General features: G+C 45.4%; 1 protein-coding gene across 1 annotated transcript; it reads left to right on the forward strand.

Moving 5' to 3' along the window:
• Positions 1-214: 214 nt before the first annotated feature.
• SORD (sorbitol dehydrogenase) lies at positions 215-23,138 on the forward strand. The gene is made up of 9 exons (XM_082199007.1): positions 215-517; positions 5,557-5,590; positions 8,787-8,951; positions 11,039-11,198; positions 12,798-12,916; positions 14,536-14,601; positions 16,126-16,301; positions 17,427-17,548; positions 21,004-23,138. The coding sequence occupies exons 1-9, from the start codon at positions 230-232 to the stop codon at positions 21,167-21,169; spliced, it is 1,296 nt and encodes a 431-aa protein (XP_082055133.1). The 5' UTR covers positions 215-229; the 3' UTR covers positions 21,170-23,138.
• The last annotated feature ends 1,867 nt before the right edge of the window (positions 23,139-25,005 follow it).

The raw sequence follows: 25,005 nt of genomic DNA on the forward strand, positions 1-25,005 counted from the left end.
CATGGCTAATGTTCAGGGATGATGGGAGTTGTAGTCCCAACATCTATTTGGTGTGCTGGAGGGAAAGAGGAATGGCGAGTGGGGTGGGGTTATGCTTCTATTCTTCCAAGAATGGAATATTCTTCTATTCTTCTAAGTCTGTGTGGGGTTTTGTGTGAGGACCCCCTTTTTTGCGTAAGCAAACACACAACAGGCAACGTGCCCTAGATAAGCACCACGAGGATGGCGCATGCAGGCCTCACAGGTAGAGAGAGGGGCAAGGCGTCGTCGCGCCACGGCTCCCCGCTCCACTGAGCCGAGGCCCGGCCGCGGGGGGCGAAGTCCGAGCTCTCCCGCTCTTCGCCGGCCGCCGAGCACAAAGTTCCCCGACCAAGCAGAGGGCGGCGAGAAGCGGCCGGCTGCTGAGGAGGCATTTGGAGGCGCGTCACCTCAGCGGACAGCGAAGCGCGCAGCGATGGCGGCTCCCGACGGCGCGAACCTGTCGGTGGTGGTGCACAAGGCCGGCGACTTGCGCCTGGTACGGCCCCGCTGGGCTTTAACGTGCCGTTTTCCCTCAGGGAGAAGCGGCCTCGGGTGGGGCGGGGGCGCGCGGGCGTTGCATGGCGGCCTCCAACTCGGGGAGGGGGGCGGCTGGGCGCGGTTTACTTTTGCCCGGGGCTGCAGCCTCAGCCGCCTTCATGCATGCACGTTGCAAAAGCGCCTTGGGAAAAGGCCGGGCCTTTCGGCTTTGCTCGGTTTTTCCTTCCGAGCCGTGCCTCCGTGTGTGGCCCCGGTGTCGCCCGCTTGCAAACTTGCCCCCAGCTCGCCCTTGAAGCGAGGGCGGTGCAGCCGTGGCCTTATTTAAACGCAGCTTTCCCCTCAAAGGGCTCTGGGTAGTGTAGTTTGCCCCTCCCGGACTTGCAATGACTTTGCGAGGCTTCACGAACTACAGTGCCCAGAATGCTTTGAGAAAGGACTGTGCGCGCTTACCCGCCGTTGAGCACAGCGAGGCTGACATTCGAGTAAACAGGTGTATGCTTGCAGCATCAGGAAGCAATCCAGTCCTTGGGAGGCCCCTTGAATTCAGCAGAACGTTTTATTTCTGAGTCAGCATGAGTAGGATAGGGCTTTAAAAAAATACTCAAATGTAGGATTATTGGTCTGTTTGTATTGTCTCCATTGACGCAGCAGCTCTCCTGTCTTCAGAAGGGGATCTTTCCCACTGCTTCCTTGAGGTTTCACCAGGGACTATTTCCATTCAAAACATGTGCTTGTAGTGCTGAGTGACAGCTTCTCCTAGAGAATAACCCAATCTAATGCTGTGGGTCTTACTTCTGAATAAATGTGCATAGAATTGGGCATTCCATGCCACTTGCAAAAATGGAGCATTTACTCATAAGTGAGTCCTGTGCTGTTTAGTGGCATTTGATCCCAGGTACCGTATTTTTCGCCCTATAGGACACACCAGACGATAAGATGCACCTAGTTTGGGGGGGAGGAAATAAGAAGAAAAAATTCTGAACCCCAGAAGCCAGAACAGCAAGAGGGCTTCTAGGATATCCTCTTGCTGTTCTGGCTTCGGGGACAGCCTTTGAAGCCTCAGCGGAGGCTTTGCGCAGCTAACCCCAAGCTAGAACAGTGAGACGGAGCGCTGCGCAGTGCTTCGCCTCCCTGTTTTCGCTTTGGGCTTAGCCTGCATTCACTCCATAAGACACAGACACATTTTCCCTTACTTTTTATAAGTGCATCTTATAGAGTGAAAAATACGGTAAGTGTGCCTAGGATAATATAGCTGCAAAAACTCCTTTGCAGTTCAGGGCAAGGGAGTTCCTTGATGCATGACAGATTAATGGGCACAGTGCATAGACACTCTGCCTTTACCCAGCTTGTGAACACTGATTTTTTTCTCTCTTTATGGGTACACAGCATGTGCTCACGAGTTACGTAGTATGACCCAAACCTTAATAGCTCCAGTGTGTGACACATGAGGCCACCATCTTGCTGAAGCTAAGCAGGTCTGGGTCCAGTGAGTGCCTGGGAACCACATGGATGTCACCTTGGGTTCCAAGTTGGGAGCAAGATGGTATACAAATGCATGCAGATAAATAAATCTTGTGCTGTTGATCAACTTGGGATGGAACATGAGCACCTAGCTGGATCAAAATGAAGGTCAATTTGGTTCAGAATCCTTCACCCCATAGAAGCTGACTAGATGACTCTGGGAAGCCATGAACAGGGAATGAAGGCAGTTGCCACCAACCACTCTTGCTCTATGGGTATGTCCACATCCATTGCATTCTCACAGCTCATTCTTGACGCTACGTACATACATTAGCCACAATTCATAGCGATCCTGTAGTTTCTTGACAAATACTTTTGTTTTATGTGGGTTTCTTCTTCTTAAACCATCTACAGTCCAACTAGAAAACTTAAGCTGCATTCACTTTGTATTTGTGCACATTTGAGACAAGTCATTGCACATGCGCAAATGAGCATGCATGCACATGTGACAGCTTTATGAATGGGCAATCCGAGAGTGGGTGGGTTGGTTGGGCAGGGAAACAACAAAGGTCATGCGCGTTGGGTAAATACATCCCTGACCCCTCTCTGATGTGTTCAGAACTGTGCGAATGTGGCTTGAAACGTAGCAGGTGGGGAATGACCTTGCTGTGTTTTAAGCCACTGCTGTGAAGTATCCTAAGCTGCTGTACTGTTCTTTTCTCATTTCCCGTCTGCTGCTTTCCTTGCGAGAACTTTGGCTGCTACTGTGGAATTTTAATAAACCTTAACCTCTCTGATGTCTTGAATTCTGATAAGAAAGGAAGATTTACCACTGGAGTTTAGTCACAAGGCTGATAGTGAACTATTAGCATTTTCTCCATAGTTATGGAATGTTGCTTTCCTCACAACAGATAGGTAATGATGAGCTTATGCACCATACATTTAAAGCATATGTTGTCCCCCAAAGCATCCTGAGAACTTTAGTTTACCCCTCAGGATTCTTTGGGAGAAGCCATGTGCATAACAACTATGGTTGGATGTGACCTATTTGCAGTAAGGGCGCCATCTTGGTGTGGGCAAATGTTTCTGGTTTCTTAATGCTAGGATCACATTTTTTTAAGAGCAGGCTAAAATCAGATGATTAGCTATTTGGGTGGTAAAGGTAAAGGGACCCCTGACCATTAGGTCCAGTCGTGGCCGACTCTGGGGTTGTGGCGCTCATCTCGCTTTATTGGCCAAGGGAGCCGGCGTACAGCTTCCAGGTCATGTGGCCAGCATGTCTAAGCTGCTTCTGGCAAATCAGAGCAGCACACGGAAACACCGTTTACCTTCCCGCCGGAGTGGTACCTATTTATCTACTTGCACTTTGATGTGCTTTCGAACTGCTAGGTGGGCAGGAGCAGGGACCGAGCAACGGGAGCTCACCCCATCATGGGGATTCGAACCGCCGACCTTCTGATCGGCAAGACCTAGGCTCTGTGGTTTAACTCACAGTGCCACCCGCGTCCCATTTGGGTGGTAGCTCTAGCAAAAAGAACTTTTTGCTGTACAATGGAACTTCCTCCCCCTCTCCCCTCCCCATGTGACCTCTCATTCTGTTCTAAAGGTTCATTTAACCCACACCCACCCCCGAGCTGATTTACAGGGTGCGCAGGTAGATGAGTAGGCAGGGAGATTCCACCATGTAGCTAAAAGTCCTTGTGCTAGCAGAATTGTTAAGTTGGAAGCCACCAGTTGAGATTTTGTCATCTTGGACATGTATCCCTCACCAATATTATGTTTGCTCACTGGCTAAACATTAAAGACTTACTTGCATGCTCCACTGCATTCCTACAGCAGTTTTAGGTCTTTCATCACACTTTCCTTTTACTTATTACTCACTTTTCTTTAAATGGTGAAGACTGAGTTTGCAGTCCTATGGAACTCTTGTTTAGTCATTTAGTCATGTCCAACTCTTCGTGACCCCATGGACTAGAACACGCCAGGCACTCCTGTCTTCCATGCCTCTCGCAGTTTGGTCAAACTCATATTCGTAGCTTCGAGAACACTGTCCAACCTTCTCGTCCTATGGAACTCACTGGGGCTTAATTCTGAATTGACATGCATAGGATTTCCTTGTGAGTGTACTTTCTCTGAAGCTTTTCAATTTGAACATTGCATTTAGAGTGTTCAAAAAGCTTGTTCCAATGTGGGCAGAAGGCAATCCTACATGAGTCTTCATTGAAAGTGCTAAATTTTTGAACATTTCTTCTCAGAATTAAAGGGACACGGGTGGCGCTGTGGGTTAAACCACAGAGCCTAGGACTTGTCAATCAGAAGGTCGGTGGTTCGAATCCCCGCAACAGGGTGAGCTCCCGTTGCTCGTTCCCTGCTCCTGCCAACCTAGCAGTTCGAAAGTATGCCAGTGCAAGTAGATAAATAGATACCACTCCAGTGGGAAGGTAAACGGTGTTTCCGTGCACTGCTCTGGTTCACCAGAAGCGGCTTAGTCATGCTGGCCACATGACCCGGCAGCTGTCTGTGGACAAACGCTGGCTCCCTCGGCCTATAGAGTGAGATGAGCGCCGCAACCCCAGAGTCGTCCGCGACTGGATCTAATGGTCAGGGATCCTTTACCTCTCAGAATTAAAGTGTGGCAGAATCAGAATTGACTTGGAAGGAAACATACAACCTTTCTGTTCATATTAAGAACTTTACCATTTTTTGCCTAGTGGAAAGAGGAGCTTTTATTGGTTTCGTTCTGATATATTGACGTATCTTAATTCCCTGTGTAAAAATTATTGGGAAGCAACTAGGCAAAATCTTACATCAGGCTAGGAAGATTAAGGTTGCAATCCGAATTAACCCATTAATCCTAACTTAATAGTTTTTTTAAAAAAATCAGTTGAACTTTGTAGGATTTAATTCTGATTAGATTCAAGCTGGTGCTTGTATGTCCAGCAATGTAATAAGTTCATCCCCTTTGGATTCATTAGCACTACCCAGTCAATTCATCTAAGTTGTGGGCAAGCACAGTCCTTGTAGACTCAGCTTCACAGCAATTGGAAGAAGTTGCTCATATTTCGACCCACAAGTGGCTCGAATACCTCTGAGATGTACTGAAGTTCTCACCCTGGGCCAGCAGGGGGATACTGTAGATAGTTATGCAAATGAAGGATTGAAAGTGACGTTCAGTGATTGGATAGTTTGTATGCAAATGAAGGATCGAAAGTGACGTTCAGTGATTGGATAGTTTTAGAAAGTTGCTACAGTAACGTTGTACTGAAGCTCTATATAAGCAGGCTGACTGAGCTCTTCAGTTCAGTTCTGTTCTGGATAAACAAGAGCTGTTTGAAGAATCGCTGTGTCGTCTGATATGTTCACCCACAACTTAACAACCTCTATTTGCTTTATTCCCAGTTTTCTACCTCTGAATAGTGTTCTTCCAGTATAAGCCAAGCACTGTTGGCCTTTAGGATGGTGAGAAATTTGCTATAGTAGGCCACCTGAACCAGCCTTCAATATAATCCTAGACCTAGAGGAAGCAACAGAAAGTTTTCAAGAAAGCTGAATGTTGTCTGCTTTGTTTCCTTGCAGGAAAACCGGCCAATACCTGAACCAGGTCCCAACGGTAGGTCTGTTTAGGCTAGCTGTCATTCAGCTTGTGATTTTTTTTAACAAAACATATTTTATACCTCTTGTCAGATGAATCATCACTATGTTGGTGCAAAATAAAGTCAGGCTCCTTGAGTATTCAGATTAAATCTTCAACCTCCACTGAAGGCTAATTTATTGCCTTAGCAATACAGTTGGTTCAGTGAAAGGCATAATGGTAACCATTTCAATTCTTAATTAACTCTTCAAGGCATAAACAGTCACAATATTCAGGGGAAATGTGTCCCCGCCCCCCGCCCCAGTGCCAATTCTGTAAGTTCTTCTTTCTCTAAATTGACACATGAAAGATGGAGCTCTCAGAAGCTTGCAGTAGATATCTCTGGCTAGGAGGAGAAAGCACCTTGCGATTTCTGCAGCCAAAGAACCAGCTGTTGTATCTTTCACATGTCTCCATTTCACATACAGTGGTGCCTCGCAAGACGAAAAGAATCCGTTCTGTGATTCTCTTCGTCTAGCGGTTTTTTCGTCTTGCGAAGCAAGCCCATTGACGGATTAGCGCTATTAGCGCTTTTAGCGGCTTATCTGCTGATCGGATCAGCTGATAAGCGGCTTAGCGGCTTAGAAAAAGGGGGGGAGGGGAAAAAACCAGCAGGAACTCGCAAGACATTGTCATCTTGCGAAGCAAGCCCATAGGAAATTAGTTTTGTGACGCACCTCCAAAACGGAAAACTCTTTCGTCTAGCGAGTTTTCCGTCTTGCGAGGCATTCGTCTTGCGGGGCACCACTGTATTCTGCTGCTTGTGCATTGGAATGAAGGTTCACCTGCCACAGGGGTTAGTTAAAGTAAAGGTAAAGGGACCCCTGACCATTAGGTCCAGTCGTGGCCGACTCTGGGGTTGTGGCGCTCATCTCGCTTTATTGGCCGAGGGAGCCGGCGTACAGTTTCCGGTTCATGTGACCAGCATGACTAAGCTGCTTCTGGCGAACTAGAGCAGCGCACGGAAACACCGTTTACCTTCCCACCGGAGCGGTACCTATTTATCTACTTGCACTTTGTTGTGCTTTTGAACTGCTAGGTTGGCAGGAGCAGGGACCGTCACGGGGATTCGAACCGCCGACCTTCTGATCGGCAAGTCCTAGGCTCTGTGGTTTAACCCACAGCGCCACCCACGTCCCTGCAGGGGTTAGTTAGATGCTGCCATTTCTGTACTGTCTCATGGGGGGTGTGTGGAATGAGTGGCCTGAGTTATATATATGTTTATGTATGTTTGCTATGGCTGTCCATGTGTTTAGCGCACAAATCAAGGGAATGTTTTATGAAAGGCCAAAGGTCCTATTCAGAATTACTTGAGTCAACGGAGAAAGCCTTGTTTTTGGTTATTCACTAATATGAGGTTCAAGAGTAAAGGGTCATTTGGCTGAGAGCCAAGCAGGAACAGGCAAGACGTAGCAGGCAGTGGAAGGCAAGAAGAGCAGTGTCAGTGGCAGAAAATTAGATTCATAGATGCATAGAATTGTAGAGTTGGAAGAGACCTTGAGAATCATCTAGTCCAACTCCCTGCAATGCAGCCGTCCCATACGGGGATCGAACCTGCAACATTGGCGTCATCAGCACCACATTCTAACAAATTGAACAAGATGGTTGATGGAAGTAGCCAGACTACAAATAGGATTGACACCTGTCTAGAGTGAAGTGGGTCCTAATTTTTAAGATGGAGAATGATGAAAGGGAGACCCCAGTCTAAACCCCTCCAACTGCATCAGCACAGAGGTCTCTAGTGGCTTATGCAGGTGTGAACCAATGAGGTCTGTGCGGTGCAAGCATTAGGCGATTATGAGCAAGTGCAGCTCTTGCAGCAGATGGACTTTGCTCTTTGCCTCTGCTCTCTTTTGTTAGCCTTCCTCACACCTCTGCTCAGCAGTGCTACTGCATTTAACAGGAGCAGTGGCGTAGCGTGGGTTGTCAGCACCTGGGGCAAGGCAAGTAATTTGCGCCCCCTAACCCGTGGATTTGCGCCCCCTAACCCTAACCCCCAGATGTTGCGCCCGGTGCAGCCGGCCCCCCCTGCACCCCCCACGCTACGCCACTGAACAGGAGCTGTTTTCTTACAGTTCTCAAACAATGCAGCCAAAGTATCAGGCAAACGAAAATCCAGAAAGTCAGTATAGAAAGGGGAGTCGTGGATTCATGTGTTTTGAGTTGGTAATACAGATATGCTGGGTTGCTTCCTATGACTTCATGCGTAAGTCTCAAGAAAAGCTAGTGAAATGTTCTCATATTTCTCTTCTTTGTGCTTATGTTGATTCACCGCCAGCTCAACTCAAGGGAGGGAGTACAAATCATTAACCCATTGTTGTATGGAAATTAAGGACTTCTCCTCCCAGCGTTGAAGCCCAGTGCATTTGGCTCACCGTAGGTGCACACAAGACCCAAATAATGGCCCAGAGGTGAATTGCAATTAACATCTCAAGTAAATTTGATTCTGAAATTTCTGTTCAATGTACAAGTAATTCAGCAAAACATGTACATCTCTGAAATGCAGTGAGATTTGCAGATAAACCAGAGACTTTTTGGTTCCTGAAATTCGTTCTGATTGTCCAGATACAATATCACTGATAGAATTCCAAAGGATGTGTTGTTACTGTATGAAAATAGGCAAAATCCAAGGATCCCCAGGCATTCAGCAGACATGGAGATGTCGGGCACCACCCTGGTGTCCAGTCACCTTCATTTGGTCACAAGTGACCAATAGCCACTTAAAATGTGCCTGGTGAATTTTGCATTCTGCTCATTGGACAACTCAGCACTTCTGAAGAAATAAGTCTTTCCTCCAGAAAATGGTAACTCTTAACCACTCGTAACAGATACAAAATAGCAAGCAGGTAGATTGATGGGCATACATGAATCAGCAGGTAATGTGAGATGGAAAACAGGTAATCTAGGCAACGGCTGTCAACTGGCCATGACTCAAACCTGCCTGCACTAGATATTACATCTTTGAAACATTCTAGGAGCCTTCTGGCAAGAAACCAGAAAAGAAATGTCAATATTCCAGACATTTCCACTTAGAAAATAACTAGAAACACAAATATTGAAAAGCCAAGTGATTTCCAAGCCGTCCACTGTTTTCTTGATATTGGTGTATTTGCATTGCAGATAAGAGATTTTCCCTGAGGAGATTTCACTCTCTGATTTGTCTCTTCTCTCCCAGAGGTGCTTTTGAAGATGCATTCTGTAGGGATTTGTGGCTCTGATGTCCATTATTGGACACATGGACGAATTGGGGATTTTGTTGTGAAGAACCCCATAGTGCTGGGCCATGAGGCTTCAGGAACAGTTGTCAAAGTGGGGTCCGCAGTGACCAAATTAAAGACAGGTGAGCAGGGGCCTTCATTTATTCATTCATTTTTATTTTATTTAAACATGTATACCGCACTTCCTCCACAAAGCACCTTATAATCTCATGTAAAAAGCAACTCCACCAGACCGTGTTGTACAAGAATACAAAGTACAGTACAGCCAAACAATAAAAAAGCATAAAAAGTGGAGAACAGAATATAAAGCATATTCCATAAATTAAAAAAACCAGTATTAAGACATAAAAAGCAACAAGCATTTAAAACTTCAGAAATAAAACTGGTGAATTTAGGGAGACTAGAGAGATAGGGAAAAAATGGAACATTGAAAGCACGACTATGTTGGGCCTTCACTTCTAATGGAGAAGAATTCCAGAGGAATCGTGCCACAGCACTACAAGCACATGACCAAATCCCAGCATGCAATGTGGTGCTTGTGGCACCATAAACAGACCTTCATCCAAAGTGACCATGGTGATTACATACCTCCTTTTGATGGCTGGTGAGATCTCTAGGATATATTAATGTCTTTTGTGGGGTGCATGTGGTGTTAGGAAAGAGGTAGGACCTCTGGTGGGGGACATGTCATACTCCTCCTGGGGTCATTTGTCCACCTTTGGTCCCCACCCTGCACTCAGCTCTCACCTGTGGCTCCTGAAAGCTGTCAGCATGCAACAGCGGCCACACCCAGGAAACGGCTTTGATTGGCCAGTTGAACCATGTGAGGGTAGTTGATGGGTCTCAGACCTTCAGTGAGTTAGGGACTTTCCCTGCATGCGAAAACAGGCTCTGTCAGATTGAGCAGACGAGGCCAATAGTGGGTCCAACGGTCAAGAAGGCGGTTTCTGCACATGCTGTAGTGGGAAGTAAGGGGCAGGTGAGGCTTGTCAACCTGGGAAGGTAGCCCATTTAGGAGAAGGAAAGTTCTGATCCTAAACTTTTGTGTTTGGATGAAATGTCAGAAATCCTCAAAGGAAACTCTTTGTCAGACATCCGCCTCCTGAGTTTGGAACTGATGGAAACCTGATTTGAATGTTTTAGTATTACAGTGGAGATAATATAGCCCTCCAGATGTTGCTGAACTGCAACTCTCATCTTCCTTGACCATTGGCCATGTTCACCAATGCAAGTTGGAGTCCAACAACATTTGGAGGGTGATCGGTTCCCCATCTCTGTGCTCACTTAAAATCTCACTGACTTGTACCATGTACTCACTAGGTGACCTTAAGCATTTGATTATTATCTAAGCCACATCACCTGAAATATAAAGGTACCTCTGGTTTCGAACACTTCTGGTTACGAATGCTTCAGGTTACGAGCTCCACTAACCCGGAAGTAGCTGCTCCTGGTTGTGAACTTTGCCCCAGGATGTGAACAGAAATCATGCGTCAGAGGTGTGCTCGCAGCGGGAGGCCCCATTAGCTAAAGCGCGCCTCAGGATAAGAACTGTTTCAGCTTAAGAACGGACCTCTGGAATGAATTAAATTCATAACCAGAGGTACCACAGTAATGGTCCTGGCACAGGGGCTATTGGAAGTTTTACTGAGATAATATGTGTGAAAATGGCTTGGAGTTCACCTACGGATGCTAGGATGTTAAGCTGCATTGTCTGAAAATGTGATTTCCTAGTATGTTTTGATATATTTTGTGCTATAATATAATAATAATAATAATTTATTAGTTATACCCCGCCCCGCTGGGCTTCCCCAGCCACTCTGGGCGGCTTCCAAAAAATATTTAAATACTCTAAAACATCAAACATTAAAAGCTTCCCTAAACAGGGCTGCCTTCAGATGTCTTCTAAAAGTCTGGTAGTTGTTGCTCTCTTTGACATCTGGTGGGAGGGCATTCCACAGGGAGGGCGCCACTACCGAGAAGGCTCTCTGCCTGGCTCCCTGTAACTTAGCTTCTCGCAGTGAGGGAACCGCCAGAAGGCCCTTGGCGCTGGACCTCAGTGTCCGGGTAGAACGATGGGGGTGGAGACGCTCCTTCAGATATACTGGACCAAGGCCGTTGCACTCTGATCTCTGATTCCAAGACACAGGTCACCTCTTTACATGACAATTAGTCCAGTCTCTTATCTTGTTGCATCCTTGATGTGTCCCAGGTGACCGAGTGGCTATTGAGCCTGGAGTTCCCCGAGAAACAGATGAATTCTGCAAAACTGGCCGATACAACCTGTCTCCAAGCATCTTCTTCTGTGCAACTCCTCCTGATGATGGGAACCTGTGCCGCTATTACAAGCACGATGCAAACTTTTGCTACAAGTTAGTTGCAAATACCTGTTATGGGAACACATGCTAGCCAAAGGGATTTTCTCCACTGAGTGTGGTTTTGCGCAAATTGTTATTGTTGATCTTGAAGTCCAGAAGTCTGCTGGTCCGGAAGTCTTGATCTTGCATATCTAGACTATACAATACCATGACTGGGGTGACAAATAAAATGGGAAACAGTATCTTAACCTAACAAGTGAATAGGGAAAATTGAGTGTGATTTTTGCAGGTGCTTTCTTGTTTTTAGTTCTAATTCAGGTGATATTTAAGAATTCCTATCAGCCTTTATGGCCCCTCTCATTGATATCTGACAGATCATTCTTTTAAATGTTGCACTTTAGACTTGAAGCAACTCAACAAGACCATTGTACGCCATTACTAATTATGGTGGGCACTGTGTGTTTTGGGATTATGCAGAGAATCCCATTTATATAAATCCTGAAAATACAGTGTTCTCACGAATATACTTTTTTGGGGGGTGGCGGCTTTCTGTTCCCCTTTCTTTGCCAAGGGTCTTCAGTCATAGATACACATTTTTGTATTAGTTCACTTATGTCTTCTAAATATTTATCATGAGTTCTAGAGTAAAGGAATCCCCAAATATGGTACTATGCTAATCTTACTCAGGCCCCATCTGTACTATACACTTAAAGCAGTATCGTGCTACTTTAAACAGTCATGGCTTCCCCCAAAGTAGTTTCTTAAGGGTGCTGAAAACCATTAGGAGACCCCTGTGCCCCTCTCAGGGCGGCAGTTCCCAGAGCCTCTAACAGCTGGTAATGAATGGGAGGATAATGGATCCTTACCCAACGGCTTCTCACCGCCTTCCTCAGTAAAACAAAGCTTTAGCCAGTGTTGAAGGGACCAAAAACCCCCCAACAACTCTGTCCTCCTTAGATGAGTAGACTAACTTGTGAATTTGGTCAACTTGGGAGGTCACAAGCAATGCGTTTGTCAAAATTAGCAGTAAGGAATTTTGCTCTTTCTTTAGACACTTAACAGCTATGCTTCAGCAGTTCTAAGGTTAATAGGCCAAATCCGAGTTATTATAGGATGACATTTCAAAGCAGAGGTGGGAACTTTGACCGGGTCTAAATGGACTTGGGAGGATATTTGTTATTCTGGAATCTGCCTCTCTACTGGTGTTTCTGATTCAGTAGATCAGTGGTTCCCAGTTAGCCAAGTACTGCTGACTGCCTGTTTTCGAAAAGCCAAGCTGTGTGCCAGTATGAAAGGTACCTTCTAGGAGCGACCCACCTGCTCACCTTTCCCACGTGGCCCCAAGGCCACTGCAGGAGGGGCTGCAGCCATGGCAGGAGAGATAGCAGCCCCCATCTACCAAAGGTGACTGAGCTGAGCAGCCCTTCCCCCAGATCTAGGGGCCACAATCCTGACACCAGGCTCCTGCCCTTCCCTGCCCTGGGATTTTTAAGACACTTTACAGGTATGTGCCACGGACCCCCTGGGTGGGTTATGCAGACCCACTGGGGTCCACGGACAACCAATTGCAAACCACTGCAGTAGATCATAACTTTCCTCCATTACCATTCTGATTTTTGTGTGTGACATGTTTCTTGTCTTGTCTTGCTGCAGACTTCCAGACAATGTGACCTATGAGGAAGGTGCCCTCATCGAACCTCTTTCTGTGGGAATCCACGCCTGCCGAAGAGCCGGAGTGACTCTGGGAAGCAAGGTCTTAATTTGTGGTGCTGGTACGGAATACCCTGTTTTGCTGTTTTTCCAAGCTAAGTAGCCATCTCCGAGTCCAGTGGGCAGTGCATAATGTTCACATGGGGATATGTAGGACTTGCCGATCAGAAGGTTGGAGGTTCGAATCCCCGCAACAGGGTGAGCTCCCGTTGCTCGGTCCCTGCTCCTGCCAGCCTAGCAGTTTGAAAGCATGTCAAAGTGCAAGTAGATAAATAGGTACTGCTCTGGCGGGAAGGTAAACGGTGTTTCCGTGCACTGCTCTGGTTTGCCAGAAGCGGCTTAGTCATGCTGGCCACATGACCCGGAAGCTGTACGCAGGCTCCCTCAGCCAATAAAGCGAGATGAGCGCCGCAACCCCAGAGTCGGTCACAACTGGACCTACTCTGAGGTTGCAGCGCTCATCTCACTTTACTGGCCAAGGGAGCCGGCGTTTGTCCGCAGACAGTTTTTCCTGGGCTCACTGGGTACCTAACACTACTGTATATTTGTCCCTAGACAAAGAACTTTTTATTCTTCCAGGCCTTTTAAACTATTTCAGCTGCTGTATTATTGCTGCTTTATTCACTTATTCTTAACATAAAGGTAAAGGGACCCCTGACCATTAGGTCCAGTCATGGCCGACTCTGGGGTTGCGGCGCTCATCTCGCTTTATTGGTCAAGGGAGCCGGCATACAACTTCCAGGTCATGTGGCCAGCATGACTAAGCCGCTTCTGGCGAACCAGAGCAGCGCACGGAAACGCCGTTTACCTTCCTGCCAGAGCGGTACCTATTTATCTACTTGCACTTTGACATGCTTTCGAACTGTTAGGTTGGCAGGAGCAGGGACCGAGCAATGGGAGCTCACCCCGTCGCGGGGATTCGAACCGCCGACCTTCTGATCGGCAAGTCCTAGGCTATGTGGTTTAACCCACAGCACCACCCATTCTTAACATGTTAGAATTAAAAGCAGTAAAACCAAATACCATCCTCAAAGATCCCTTCCTACAATAAAAAAATAACATAACTGTATCTAGAAGTTTGAACAATTCCAGCAGCACGAGGTAAACAAAGAACTGAACTAGTGACAGCCTTAAGTGAAGGAATTTTAAGAGAGCCAGGTCTTCACCAACTACCTGAAGCAATATAGAGATGAGGCCTCATAGATTCACATGGCAAGGCATTCCACAACAGAAAAGGCCCTACCCTTGGATTGTGCTTTAAAATTATATTCCATTTTTCTTGTTTTGCTAATGGCTGCGCCCATGATTTCTTTGCTTGCTAACCCCAACTACCACAACCCCCTTGCCCAAGCCACCCACGTTTGCTCCTCACCAAAGCCTCCTCTCCCCATACTCCACACCAAAATCACCCCATGGACCTCAGCAAACCTCCATTTGCTGGCCAGGGCTACCCGCCCACCTGAGTCCCTTCTCTTCATCCCCCAGTGCTGTTGCAATGGCCCAGTTTGTTGTCATGTTGCAGTTTGCAGCGTCTTCTGTTGGCAGTCACACAAACGGCAGCGTGACAACATCCTTGGGAAAATATGTATTAGGAAAGATCTTCATCTTGTAAACCAACCTGGAAACAAATGTCAAAGGGTAGTAGAACACTTCCTTATTTTTTCTTTTGCTCGTCTTCCAGGACCCATTGGACTTGTGACTTTGCTTATTGCTAAGGCAATGGGGGCTGCACAAGTGGTGATAACAGGCAAGTTAGATTTTCCAATTCTTTGACACCTTGTGCCATAATGACACTCACTTTGGTCCCCTGGGTTTACACGGCGTTAAGTACTAGGGTTGTCAAGGCAAGTGCCAGGAAAAGATGAAGTGTAATGTGCTTAACTGCCCCTTGACAGTTAGGCCCAGTTCTCAGAGACTGTGGAAAAAGCAAAAGTGTTTGATTAAAACTTTGGTGTTATCTCAATATTTTCTACTCGTGCATATCACCAGAATCAGGCAAGCCAGTGGCCAGTCTCATCTACACATGAAGAGTCAAACTCCCAGAATAATAATTTACAAACTATGACCAGTTAGCAGCAATTAGCATTTTTCAGGATTCCTGCAGATTATTCTTGCAGAATTCCTTGGTGTTCTTGGTTTCATGAGGAGAGAGCAGGAAGCTCAGAAATACGATACGATATCTTTATTGTCATTGTCCCATGCAGAACAATGAAATGGAAGTTCACTGATTTGAAGTCTTGGTTGAAGCCTCAACTACAAGAAGTCTTGTGGTTCTTTAAAAAAGGTCGACCATTGGTGGAAAAGGGGTTCTGGATTAGGTGGGCCTATTCCCTGACTGAGGAGGGTTGTTCTTGTCATCTTTGTATGATGCATTGAATATTATCCAAAGCTGGCAAATATATTAACCCATGTGGGGTGGGGGATGAAAATGCAGCTAGGGTCAAAATACCTTGTAAAGCAAAAGGTGAGATGATGTTTCAGTACAAAGCTCAAATATACACAAGATAAGAACAATTTATCAGCAGATTTGATTCTATACTGTGGGTTTTGTTAATAATTGCTCAACCCAAAGGATAAGGAATAAGGGGAATAAGAAGCTGCAGCCACATTTCACATTGCACACGTCCAAATTACATATGCAGTCCTCTCTCTCGCTTCACCCACTTCAAAGATTCACCCAGCTTCAAAAACCAAAGTCTATTTCAGCAACCCAGAATACAGAGCTACAACTCCCAGCACCCTTAACAAATTATAGTTCCCAGTTCCTTTGGGGGAAGGCATGTGCTTTAAAGGGACGCGGGTGGCGGTCTGGGTTAAACCACTGTGCCGCTTGGGCTTGCCGATCGAAAGGTCGGCAGTTCGAATCCCCGCCACGGGGTGAGCTCCCGTTGTTCGGTCCCTGCTCCTGCCAACCTAGCAGTTCAAAAGCACACCAAAGTGCAAGTAGATAAATAGGTACCCACCCAGCAGGAAGGTAAACGCTGTTTCCGTGCGCTGCTCTGGTTTTGCCAGAAGCAGCTTAGTCATGCTGGTCACATGACCCAGAAAAACTCTGCAGAAGCGGACAAATGCCAGTTCCCTTGGCCTGTAAAGCAAGATGAATTCTGCATCCCCACAGTCAGCCATGACTGGACTTAATGGCCAGGGGTCCCTTTACCTTTACCTATGTGCTTTAAATGTATGGGGTGTGCTCATCCACAGTTACCTGCATGCTGCTCTGATGCTGTCCTTGCCATTGTTTTTGTTATTTGTCTTCCCAACCCCCCTGTAGATTTATCAGCTCCCCGCCTTGAAAAGGCTAAGGAAGTTGGGGCTGATTTCGCAGTTCAGATAAAGAGCCAGAGCCCAGAGGAGGTGGCCCACCGGGTGGAACAAGCGCTTGGTTGCATGCCTGACATCACGGTGGAATGCACCGGAGCCCAGGCCGCTATCCAGACGGGAATATATGTGAGTCTCTCTTAGCTCACCGGCATTAATTTTTCCTTGCAATGTGGAGATAATTGCTGTTGGAGGAAATGAGAGAAAACACACATGGAAATTATCCTTTTTATGCTGAGAGATCTTTATAACAGCATCTGACAAATGTATTGTCTGTGATGAAGCTGCCTGTTGTGATAGGAATTTCGAGGTCTTAGATATATGGTAATGTTCATAACCGCACATACATAGATCAGCACAGGAAGACCGACCTGAAGCCATTTTGATTCCTAAACTGAGCAAATGTTTTCTCTGCGAGGTCAAAGTAGGAAAGCCTCCCCATTGTCTTTTCCTTCACAAATCCTGTCTTAAGGGTATGTCTGTGTTTGAATAGGGTGTAAGCCTGTGACCTGGCCCAGGAACTAAGTATTTATCATTACAAAAGACTGGCCGGGCTCCCCAGGCAATCCAATCAAGTAACCTGCCAGACAGGAGATAAACAAGGACAGGAGAAAAACAACATTCAAATTTCTGTTTAGACCGCCTTTTCTGTGATGTAGGTATGATGTATCTGAGGGGTGGTCTTAGGTTACACCCCTTCTGTGATGTATGTATGCTGTTTCTCGGGGTGGTCTTGATCTACAGGGTGGCAATTTCAAAAGTCTTTATAAGGCCTCGCGGGCCATTTTTCTGGGTTCCTCCTCCTCTCCAGCGGGTGAGGGGAGCACCCTGTTGCAACAGATCAATAAAGATCAAGCTTACTAGCTGCTTTGCTTCTCAATATTCTCTGGTTGGCCTCTGTTATTTTCTTCTACTAATAGGGAACCTATGTAAGGACTCTATATGGGCTCTTGGATACCCCATAAGGGAAAAGGGCAATTTTTGGTTTACAGCACTGTCATTTAAGAACTTCAAAAAGGGCCCTTCTCCAGGTAACCCCAACCTCCTGAGGTTAGGTGAGATTTTTGCATGCATTGTCTGCTGCTAGTCTGCTGCTAGTTTGCATCGATGAAGCTGCCCTAAGATCCTCACCTCGGACTTTGTCCCAGTTTGCAAGGCTAGAAAGAGTTCTCCCCAAGTAGACGGAAAGGGTCCTCTCATGTCATCCTTGATTGGAGATGCGCATTTATTTTGGGTCTCTCCTTTTGTCTTCAGGCAACACGTTCTGGAGGGACTCTGGTTTTGGTGGGGCTAGGACCTGAGATGGTCACATTGCCCATTGTGAATGCTGCTGTGAGGGAAGTGGACATCCGAGGGGTATTTCGATACTGCAATACGTGAGTATTTTCTAGAGATACAGATGGTGGTTTTTTTTAACTGATGCAAGGAGGAAAAAGGGAATGCCTCATTTTTCCCCCTCCCCCCAATTTTATTTATTTATTTTGGTTAAGTAAGTGGTACAGCAAATCAACAACAACAACAAAGAAAGAAGGAAAGGAAAAAAAGATTGAAAACAATCCAAAATCACTGAAAGCAAATATTACATACTTTTCCAAATCATAGATATATTTACATTTTTATTCTAGGCATATTAGCATATCTTTCTTAGAACAATATATTTATAATCTTCAAAACATTTCCATTCCTTTTTTAAATTTGCCTCGTTTGTAAAAGATTTTGACACAGAGCCTCACATAAGGATGAATATGTAGCACATAAACTGCTTTGCAGAATATTAAAGCAGTGTCAGTGCAAGTCCAGATAGGGCGAGCCAGTGATTTAGAGCCACCCTTATCCCTCCAGTGAGCAACAGAGGCCCAAGGCGTTGGACATTTGTAAAAGAGTCTCCTGGTTGTTGTTGTTATTTAAACAGCCACTGGGGAAAGTGCTTGAATTTTGATCAGGAGCGCATGCAAGGGAAGGAGAGTCTTAACCATTTCCCTTTGTGCTGTTTCCCCATTTGTAAGTTATTTAACAGCCACACATGAGATAGGCTTGCATATCTCCAGTGTCTCCCTAAGCATTTGGCCCAGAGTGCCGGGAGAGAAGAAAATGAGGATCTTATCCACAGCACAGAGTTAAAACTGGGTGCAACTTTATAGTTTGCAGATGGGCTTGGAGTCTACAGCTCTACAGGTTCAACTACAGCTTCCATCATCCCTCCCCATTGGCCCTGCTGGCTGGGAACGACAGAGTCCAGCAGGATCTAGGGGGTCATGGCTTCCCCACCCCTGGTTTATAGCTGTCACAAATCTGTGATGAGGAGCATGCATTCTATTGGAATGTCTTTATATTTGGAAAACTGTAATTTTAAAAAATGATCTAAAGAAGCATAGGGAAGAAGAAATTGCTACGTGTTTTATTTTTATTACAGTGGTACCTCAGGTTAAGTACTTAACTTGTTCTGGAGGTCTGTTCTTAACCTGAAACTGTTCTTAACCTGAAGCACCACTTTAGCTAATGGGGCCTCCTGCTGCTGCCACGCCGCCGGAGCACGATTTCTGTTCTCATCCTGAAGCAAAGTTCTTAACCCAAGATACTATTTCGGGTTAGCGGAGTCTGTAACCTGAAGCGTATGTAACCCAAGATACCACTGTATTTGAAACTATTTCTTTAAGGGCATTCCTGCACATTAGGTTTTTGTTTTTTGGGGGGGAGGTTTAGTCATGGAAGCAGTTAGGGTACAATCTGTAAGTGTGGTTTTCCAGTTCCTTTTGTGGTGGGTCCTCATAGTGATAAAACATGCACTTTTGAAGAGCAGGAAAGGCTGATGAAAGTTTTTTTCATAGCGCTCAGAACTGAGGTGCAAAGTTTGTTTGTGTCAATAGCTAGCTCACCATGTTTTCATTGTCATTTCCTCCTAATTTATAGTTCAATTTTCTATCTATTCTTACATGCAACATCGCTTGCTACCATACATACAGTGGTGCCCCGCAAGACGAATGCCTCGCAAGACGGAAAACTCGCTAGACGAAAGAGTTTTCCGTTTTGGAGGTGCTTCGCAAAATGAATCTCCTATGGGCTTGCTTCGCAAGACGAAAATGTCTTGCGAGTTCCTGCTGGTTTTTTCCCCTCCCCCCTTTTGCTAAGCCGCTAAGCCGCTTATCAGCTGATCCGATCAGCAGATAAGCCGCTAAAAGCCGCTAATAGCACTAATAGCGCTAATCCGCTAATCCTTCAATGGGCTTGCTTTGCAAGACGAAAAAACCGCTAGACGAAGAGAATCACAGAACGGATTCTTTTCATCTTGCGAGGCACCACTGTATATAAAACATTTTGTGGTTGGGGGTTTGCAGACAAATAATGGATGGGGCAGCGCAGCATTTGTAACTAATGCTGTGTTGGGGAACCATAGTCACGCTAGAGTATGGGTAGGCAAACTAAGGCCCAGGGGCCGGATCCGGCCCAATCACCTTCTAAATCCGGCCCATGGACGGTCCGGGAATCAGCGTGTTTTTACATGAGTAGAATGTGTGCTATTATTGAAAATGCATCTCTGGGTTATTTGTGGGGCATAGGAATTCGTTCATTCCCCCCCAAAAATATAGTCCGGTCCCCCACAAGGTCTAAGGGATTGGTGGACCGTTCCCCTCCTGAAAAAGTTTGCTGACCCCTGCGGCGCATAACCTTAAAACAAATATGAATGAAAACTAAGGAGACAAATAGTGAAAGTAATAAATGCAGTTTTATAAAAATTGGCATTCCAGAGCCACAGGAGTCTGTTCAGTTTATAACTATGAACAACAGAGAGGAGTTAGTTCATCAAATAAATCTCATAACTAAAGAAATATGCCTCCTGTAGCTCTTCTATCATGGTGGTGTGAGCAGGAAGCAAATGAGAAGATAAGTTTGAATAGGAACCAAACATAATTCATTGTACAATGCTAATACAAATGTGGCATGAACCTCAATGTGAAAAAATATGGTAACACCTATACAGTGGTGCCTCGCAAGACGAAAAGAATCCGTTCTTTTAGCGGCTTTTAGCGGCTTATCGGCTTATCGGATCAGCTGATAAGTGGCTTAGCGGCTTAGAAAAAGGGGGGGAGGGAAAAAAACCTGCAGGAACTCGCAAGACATTTTCGTCTTGCGAAGCAAGCCCATAGGAAATTCGTTTTGCGAAGCACCTCCAAAACGGAAAACTCTTTCGTCTAGCGAGTTTTCCGTCTTGCGAGGCATTCGTCTTGCGGGGCACCACTGTAAAGGCATTTAATCTAGTGCCTGAGCTTACAAAGTTAAAAAGGAGCAAGAGAAAATAGTGACCAACTAGTGACTTTAAAAATGATGTGAACTGTTATTAGAGAATGCCTTTGCTTCTTACAATTAATCACTTGACCCTCTGACATTAAGGTGTCTCCATGGAAATCAAACTATGTTCCTACTTTACATTTTGCAAAGTTGTCCGCTGGCTGTGCATTTCGATGCATCTTTAGATGTAGTCACCAAATTCTGCATGATGGTTCCTGAGATCAAGGAGGACGTTTTCATCTCTGATTGGATACAACACCATTCTGAATCAAGATGGCTGGCTCAGCCTTTGAATACTGCATTGTCTTTTTTGGTCTCTTAGAATTCCTGAGCAGAACTTTCTTATAGAAGTTTTCATAAAATGAATAAAATTAAAACAAGTAAACCATTGAGGTAGCAGGAAATTCAATGGCATGGCGTGTTTAGCTGGTCCTGGTGCTTGACTCTCCCAGCTGCTGCTGTCCTCCTGTCTCTCCATTTGTTTCGCAAGAGGCTACATGAAACTTGGTGCTTTTGCAAATACCTTCCTTCTCTTTTCTTGCAGGTGGCCTATGGCAATTGCTATGCTTGCATCAAAAAAAGTGGACGTCCAACCACTGGTGACACATCGCTTTCCTTTGGAAAAAGCTATGGAGGCTTTTGAGGCCACCAAGAAGGGGCTTGGGATAAAAATTATGCTGAAGTGCGATCCCAGCGACCAGAAACCTTGAAAAAAAACCAGAATGCAACACTCTGCTGCCCTGCCAATGAGGGTAGTTTGCTTCTAAAGGACACTCAGAGCCTTGAAACTGCATCACCTAGGAAACAAATTTCAGTGAAATTATAAACCTTATGCTCTCTTACCTAGAAAAGTTAGCACCATTTGATGAAATGCTGAAATCAGTAGGAGGAATTTGATTATAGGTGTTACGAGCTGAAACACACAGAGCAGGCATGGAGTGCAGCTATTGCTGGGCAGTTCTGTTTTATACTGCCTGTGTGAGTTCCCCAGATAACAAACTCCCTGGATAAACAAAACTGTTATATCAAGGAGGAAGGTTCTAGCCTAACCACCTAGCTTTGTATTTCTGGGGAGCTGATTCATATGGCAGAACACTCAACTATGCATTACCCACCTGTCGTCTGAAATAGTTCAGCCCAGTAAGAGCTGTACCACGTCACTGCTCCGATTATATGTTTCTGCTATCGGATAACACTATGGACTTGTTCCTCTCATATTCTCCCCCCTCTCACCCACAACTAATGCAGATTTCACATCCACTTATATTCATTTCCTAAGCAGTCAGAACTTCTTTTTGATCAACATATGTAGATCCTAAGAACCTAAGAAGAGCCCTAGTCCTAGTTTCCATAATGACCAGTCAGATGCCTATAGGAAGCCCAGTAGGAAGTTGGTTGGTCACTGAGGACAGTAGACAGGGAACTCCTGCTATTGTTCCCCAGAGACTGGAATTTGGAGCCATCCTGCCTCAGACCCTGTGGCCCATTCATCAACACACACACCAGTTGGTTCCTTGCATATTTCTTTTACTACAGGACTTAGATGTGGGCTTTTGAGCTGCTTTCTCTGTAACAAATGCCTGTGATGAGTGAAGGAGATAGAGAGTTGGGGGCATTTGGAAGTTTGACTAGCAAAGTTACATTCCATTCCACAGATATTTCATTTCTGGACAAAGGCTACCCCCAAATGTGACGATTTCAGTAACAGAGGAAGTACTTCTCCATTACGCAATTGTATGTGCCCTATGCTTGAAAACTTCTGCAATTCCAACCTAGATGGCTATCTCTTGGCGTACCTAGGGATGGATAAATTTATCAGTTTCAGTTTCTAGTTTTCCCAGTCCTTAAATTCAGATTACTACATATCTCCATCACTTTGTGATATCTTTGGAAGTCCTTGTGGACATTGGTCAGCACTTAAGTGCACATTTCTCTTAATATACACATTTTTGCAAGCAATTTACCCTAATATTATTTTCACCTGTTGTTTTCACTGATATATGCATTTTGTGCACATTTTTTTTTATGGGAAAACTGCATTGCAAAATTCAGATAACAGAATTTTGAAGGATAGATGCACCATTTTGGAAAGTGTGAATTGGGCAGATAACCAAATTTCTAGGAGCATCTCAGGGACTTCAACCATTTATTGCCACTAGGAAACAAAAGCAGGGGGTGTTTGGCGCTTTGCCTGTGCACAGATGCCCTGTGCAAACATATCTCTCGTGTTCAAATATTCTGCATTGGAAACCTGCAGGGATTACCTAAGCCCTTGCTTTTCCACAAGTGCTGTAATGAGAGCCACTTCCTCATTGTATCAAAGGCTTGAAAGGCATGTCGACATGCTTCAGCAAGCAGCCAGATTAAAGGCTAGACTGTAATTCTGAAGTGTGAAGTGGCCACATACTTAACTGACAACCCAAGATCCTGTGCCTTCAGCAAGGGCCTAGGGCAGAAACCACTAATTATATATTTCATTCGCTAGGGTCATGTTATACTGAGTCTGTCTTCCACTGGGCTGCCTCTGTTCACTGATGTACCTTGAAAAGGAAATGCAAATAGGCAGAGTCTTTGGAAGGGACTGGAGAAACCACTCTGACTGCTTTGAATTTTTAGGAAATGTTATTTAGTTTTAAAACTCGAGAGTAACTTGGAAATAAAGTAGCTGTATTGAGCAGATTTCTTTTTCAACTGAATGTCTTTACCACAATTGGGAAAGCAGGAGTTGGCAGCTATTAGTGATCAGTTCTTTCCAATGAGCTCCATTTTTCTACATGAGGCATTTTCACAGGCATTGGGACCAACCTTTTTCATATGTTCGGCTACTTTAATAGGATTTACTTGCCCCTTTTCCTGAATTCCCTCCCCCACATGTCCTCATCTTCTCTGATTCCTGAGGTACAGATGTCCTCGTTTCCAAATAAGGGCACCTGTATGCAGCACAACTTGCAGGGCTGGCCCAAGACATTTTGACACCCGAGGCAAACCACAAAATGGCTCCCCACCAGGGAAGAAGGGGCGAGTGAAGATCTACATCAGGAGCAAGAGAGTAAATACCTACATTGGGAACTGCTGCCCCTGTGAATCCTGCTGCCTGAGGCAGTCGCCTAACCTTGCTTCATGGGTGGGTCGGGCAGGACTACTTGGGCTGAATCAATGTTTTCACCTGGCTGCTTTAGTGCAGCAGTGTCTCTGTGTAAATGTCGCAAGATGGAGTTTTTCCCTTAAAAAAAAAAAGGAAGGAAGAACCACATAAGAATGAAATGGAAACCATCTTTGAAGTGGGTTAAAAAACAACTTGGAGGAACTCCTGGTGGGGGTGCAGAATGCTGACATGCTTGCCTGGGAATTTATCCTCCTACCTGGTGTCAAGGCCAGCAGACCAGTGGTGCATAGCTCCAGGTTTCCCCAGGGATGGTCTGACTCTTCTTCCTTCAGGGAGGAGCAATAGCAAAGCAAAGCAAAGCAGGAAGACAATGGCAAAAGTTTTACCTGCTTTGTAATTACGCCGGCTACTGCTTTTCTACCGCAGCTGGTTGGGGTGCAGACATAGATTGTGTGATACAGGATAGCCTTACTGGGGTCCAATGCCATTGTAAAATAATTTTGCCTCCTGAATGTGGACGAAGGTGGTTTTAAAGGTGTCCATATTTTATTCCATTGATCTTTGTCAATTTTTCCAGCCAGTCCCCCTTGCCATGTTTCTCACAGAATTTGCAAGCTGCCCATATCAGTTTTCATTAGTAATTATTATATTGAAATAAGTACCGTAGAACTGTCTTATGTAGCTTCTGGATGTAAGACTGGTTGGCTTTCCTTTTAATGGAGACCAGAAACCCTTTGACTCTGCGTGGATTCTGAACTACCAGGTGATGGCTTTTGAAGTCACCAAGTGACAAGAATCAAGTTGAAGTCAGTTTATGGACTCCATTACTGCAATGCACTGGATATGGTGCCCAAATCTAGCTGATCCATTATGGCCTCTACCACTTCAGACAAATTGGTCCTGTGCAATTCCCTCTGCTAAGTTAGTGAAACTTCTTGCAGAAAGGAATGGGGATTTGAGTGGGTAACCACAGCTTAAGGGAGTCATTCCTTTTTCTTTACTTTTGGTACTCATCCATGCCACCTTGCTGAATGACTGACTATTTGATCCATTTTAAATAAATACGGCACAAATACAATGATCGAGTTATGTAGGCGTAGGCATTTGGTGTTGCAATTGTGCCAACGCATGAAAACTGGCCGAAACTGGTTCACTATAAATAAGTCAGCACTGTCCCTAAATAGGAGGGCGAAGTAGACTCATTCCCTCAACAAGCAAACTGTTTGGTATTTGCAAACCCCAAGCTTCACCTCCACTTACTCTTCCTCACTTCTGACTAAAGCTGAAAGTATAGGACCACACTGACATTTGAAGCACATGACTTCCTTCCCACCCAAAGAATTCTGGGATCTGTAGCAGGACCACAATTCCCAGCATCCTTAACTAACTACAGTTCCCAGCCTTCTTTGGGGGAAGTTGTATGCTTTAAATGTAGGGTAT

The sequence above is a fragment of the Podarcis vaucheri genome (genome assembly GCF_965113315.1).
Source record: "Podarcis vaucheri genome assembly, chromosome: 14".
In the NCBI taxonomy this organism is placed as follows: Eukaryota; Metazoa; Chordata; class Lepidosauria; order Squamata; family Lacertidae; genus Podarcis; species Podarcis vaucheri.

Bases quoted from the DNA above. Each gene is read 5' to 3' on its own strand.
- SORD (XM_082199007.1), top strand. From the start codon at position 230: ATGCAGGCCTCACAGGTAGAGAGAGGGGCAAGGCGTCGTCGCGCCACG. The intron at 11,199-12,797 runs GTTAGTTGCAAA...GTCTTGCTGCAG, and splicing joins GATGCAAACTTTTGCTACAA to ACTTCCAGACAATGTGACCT. The intron at 12,917-14,535 runs GTACGGAATACC...CTCGTCTTCCAG, and splicing joins GGTCTTAATTTGTGGTGCTG to GACCCATTGGACTTGTGACT.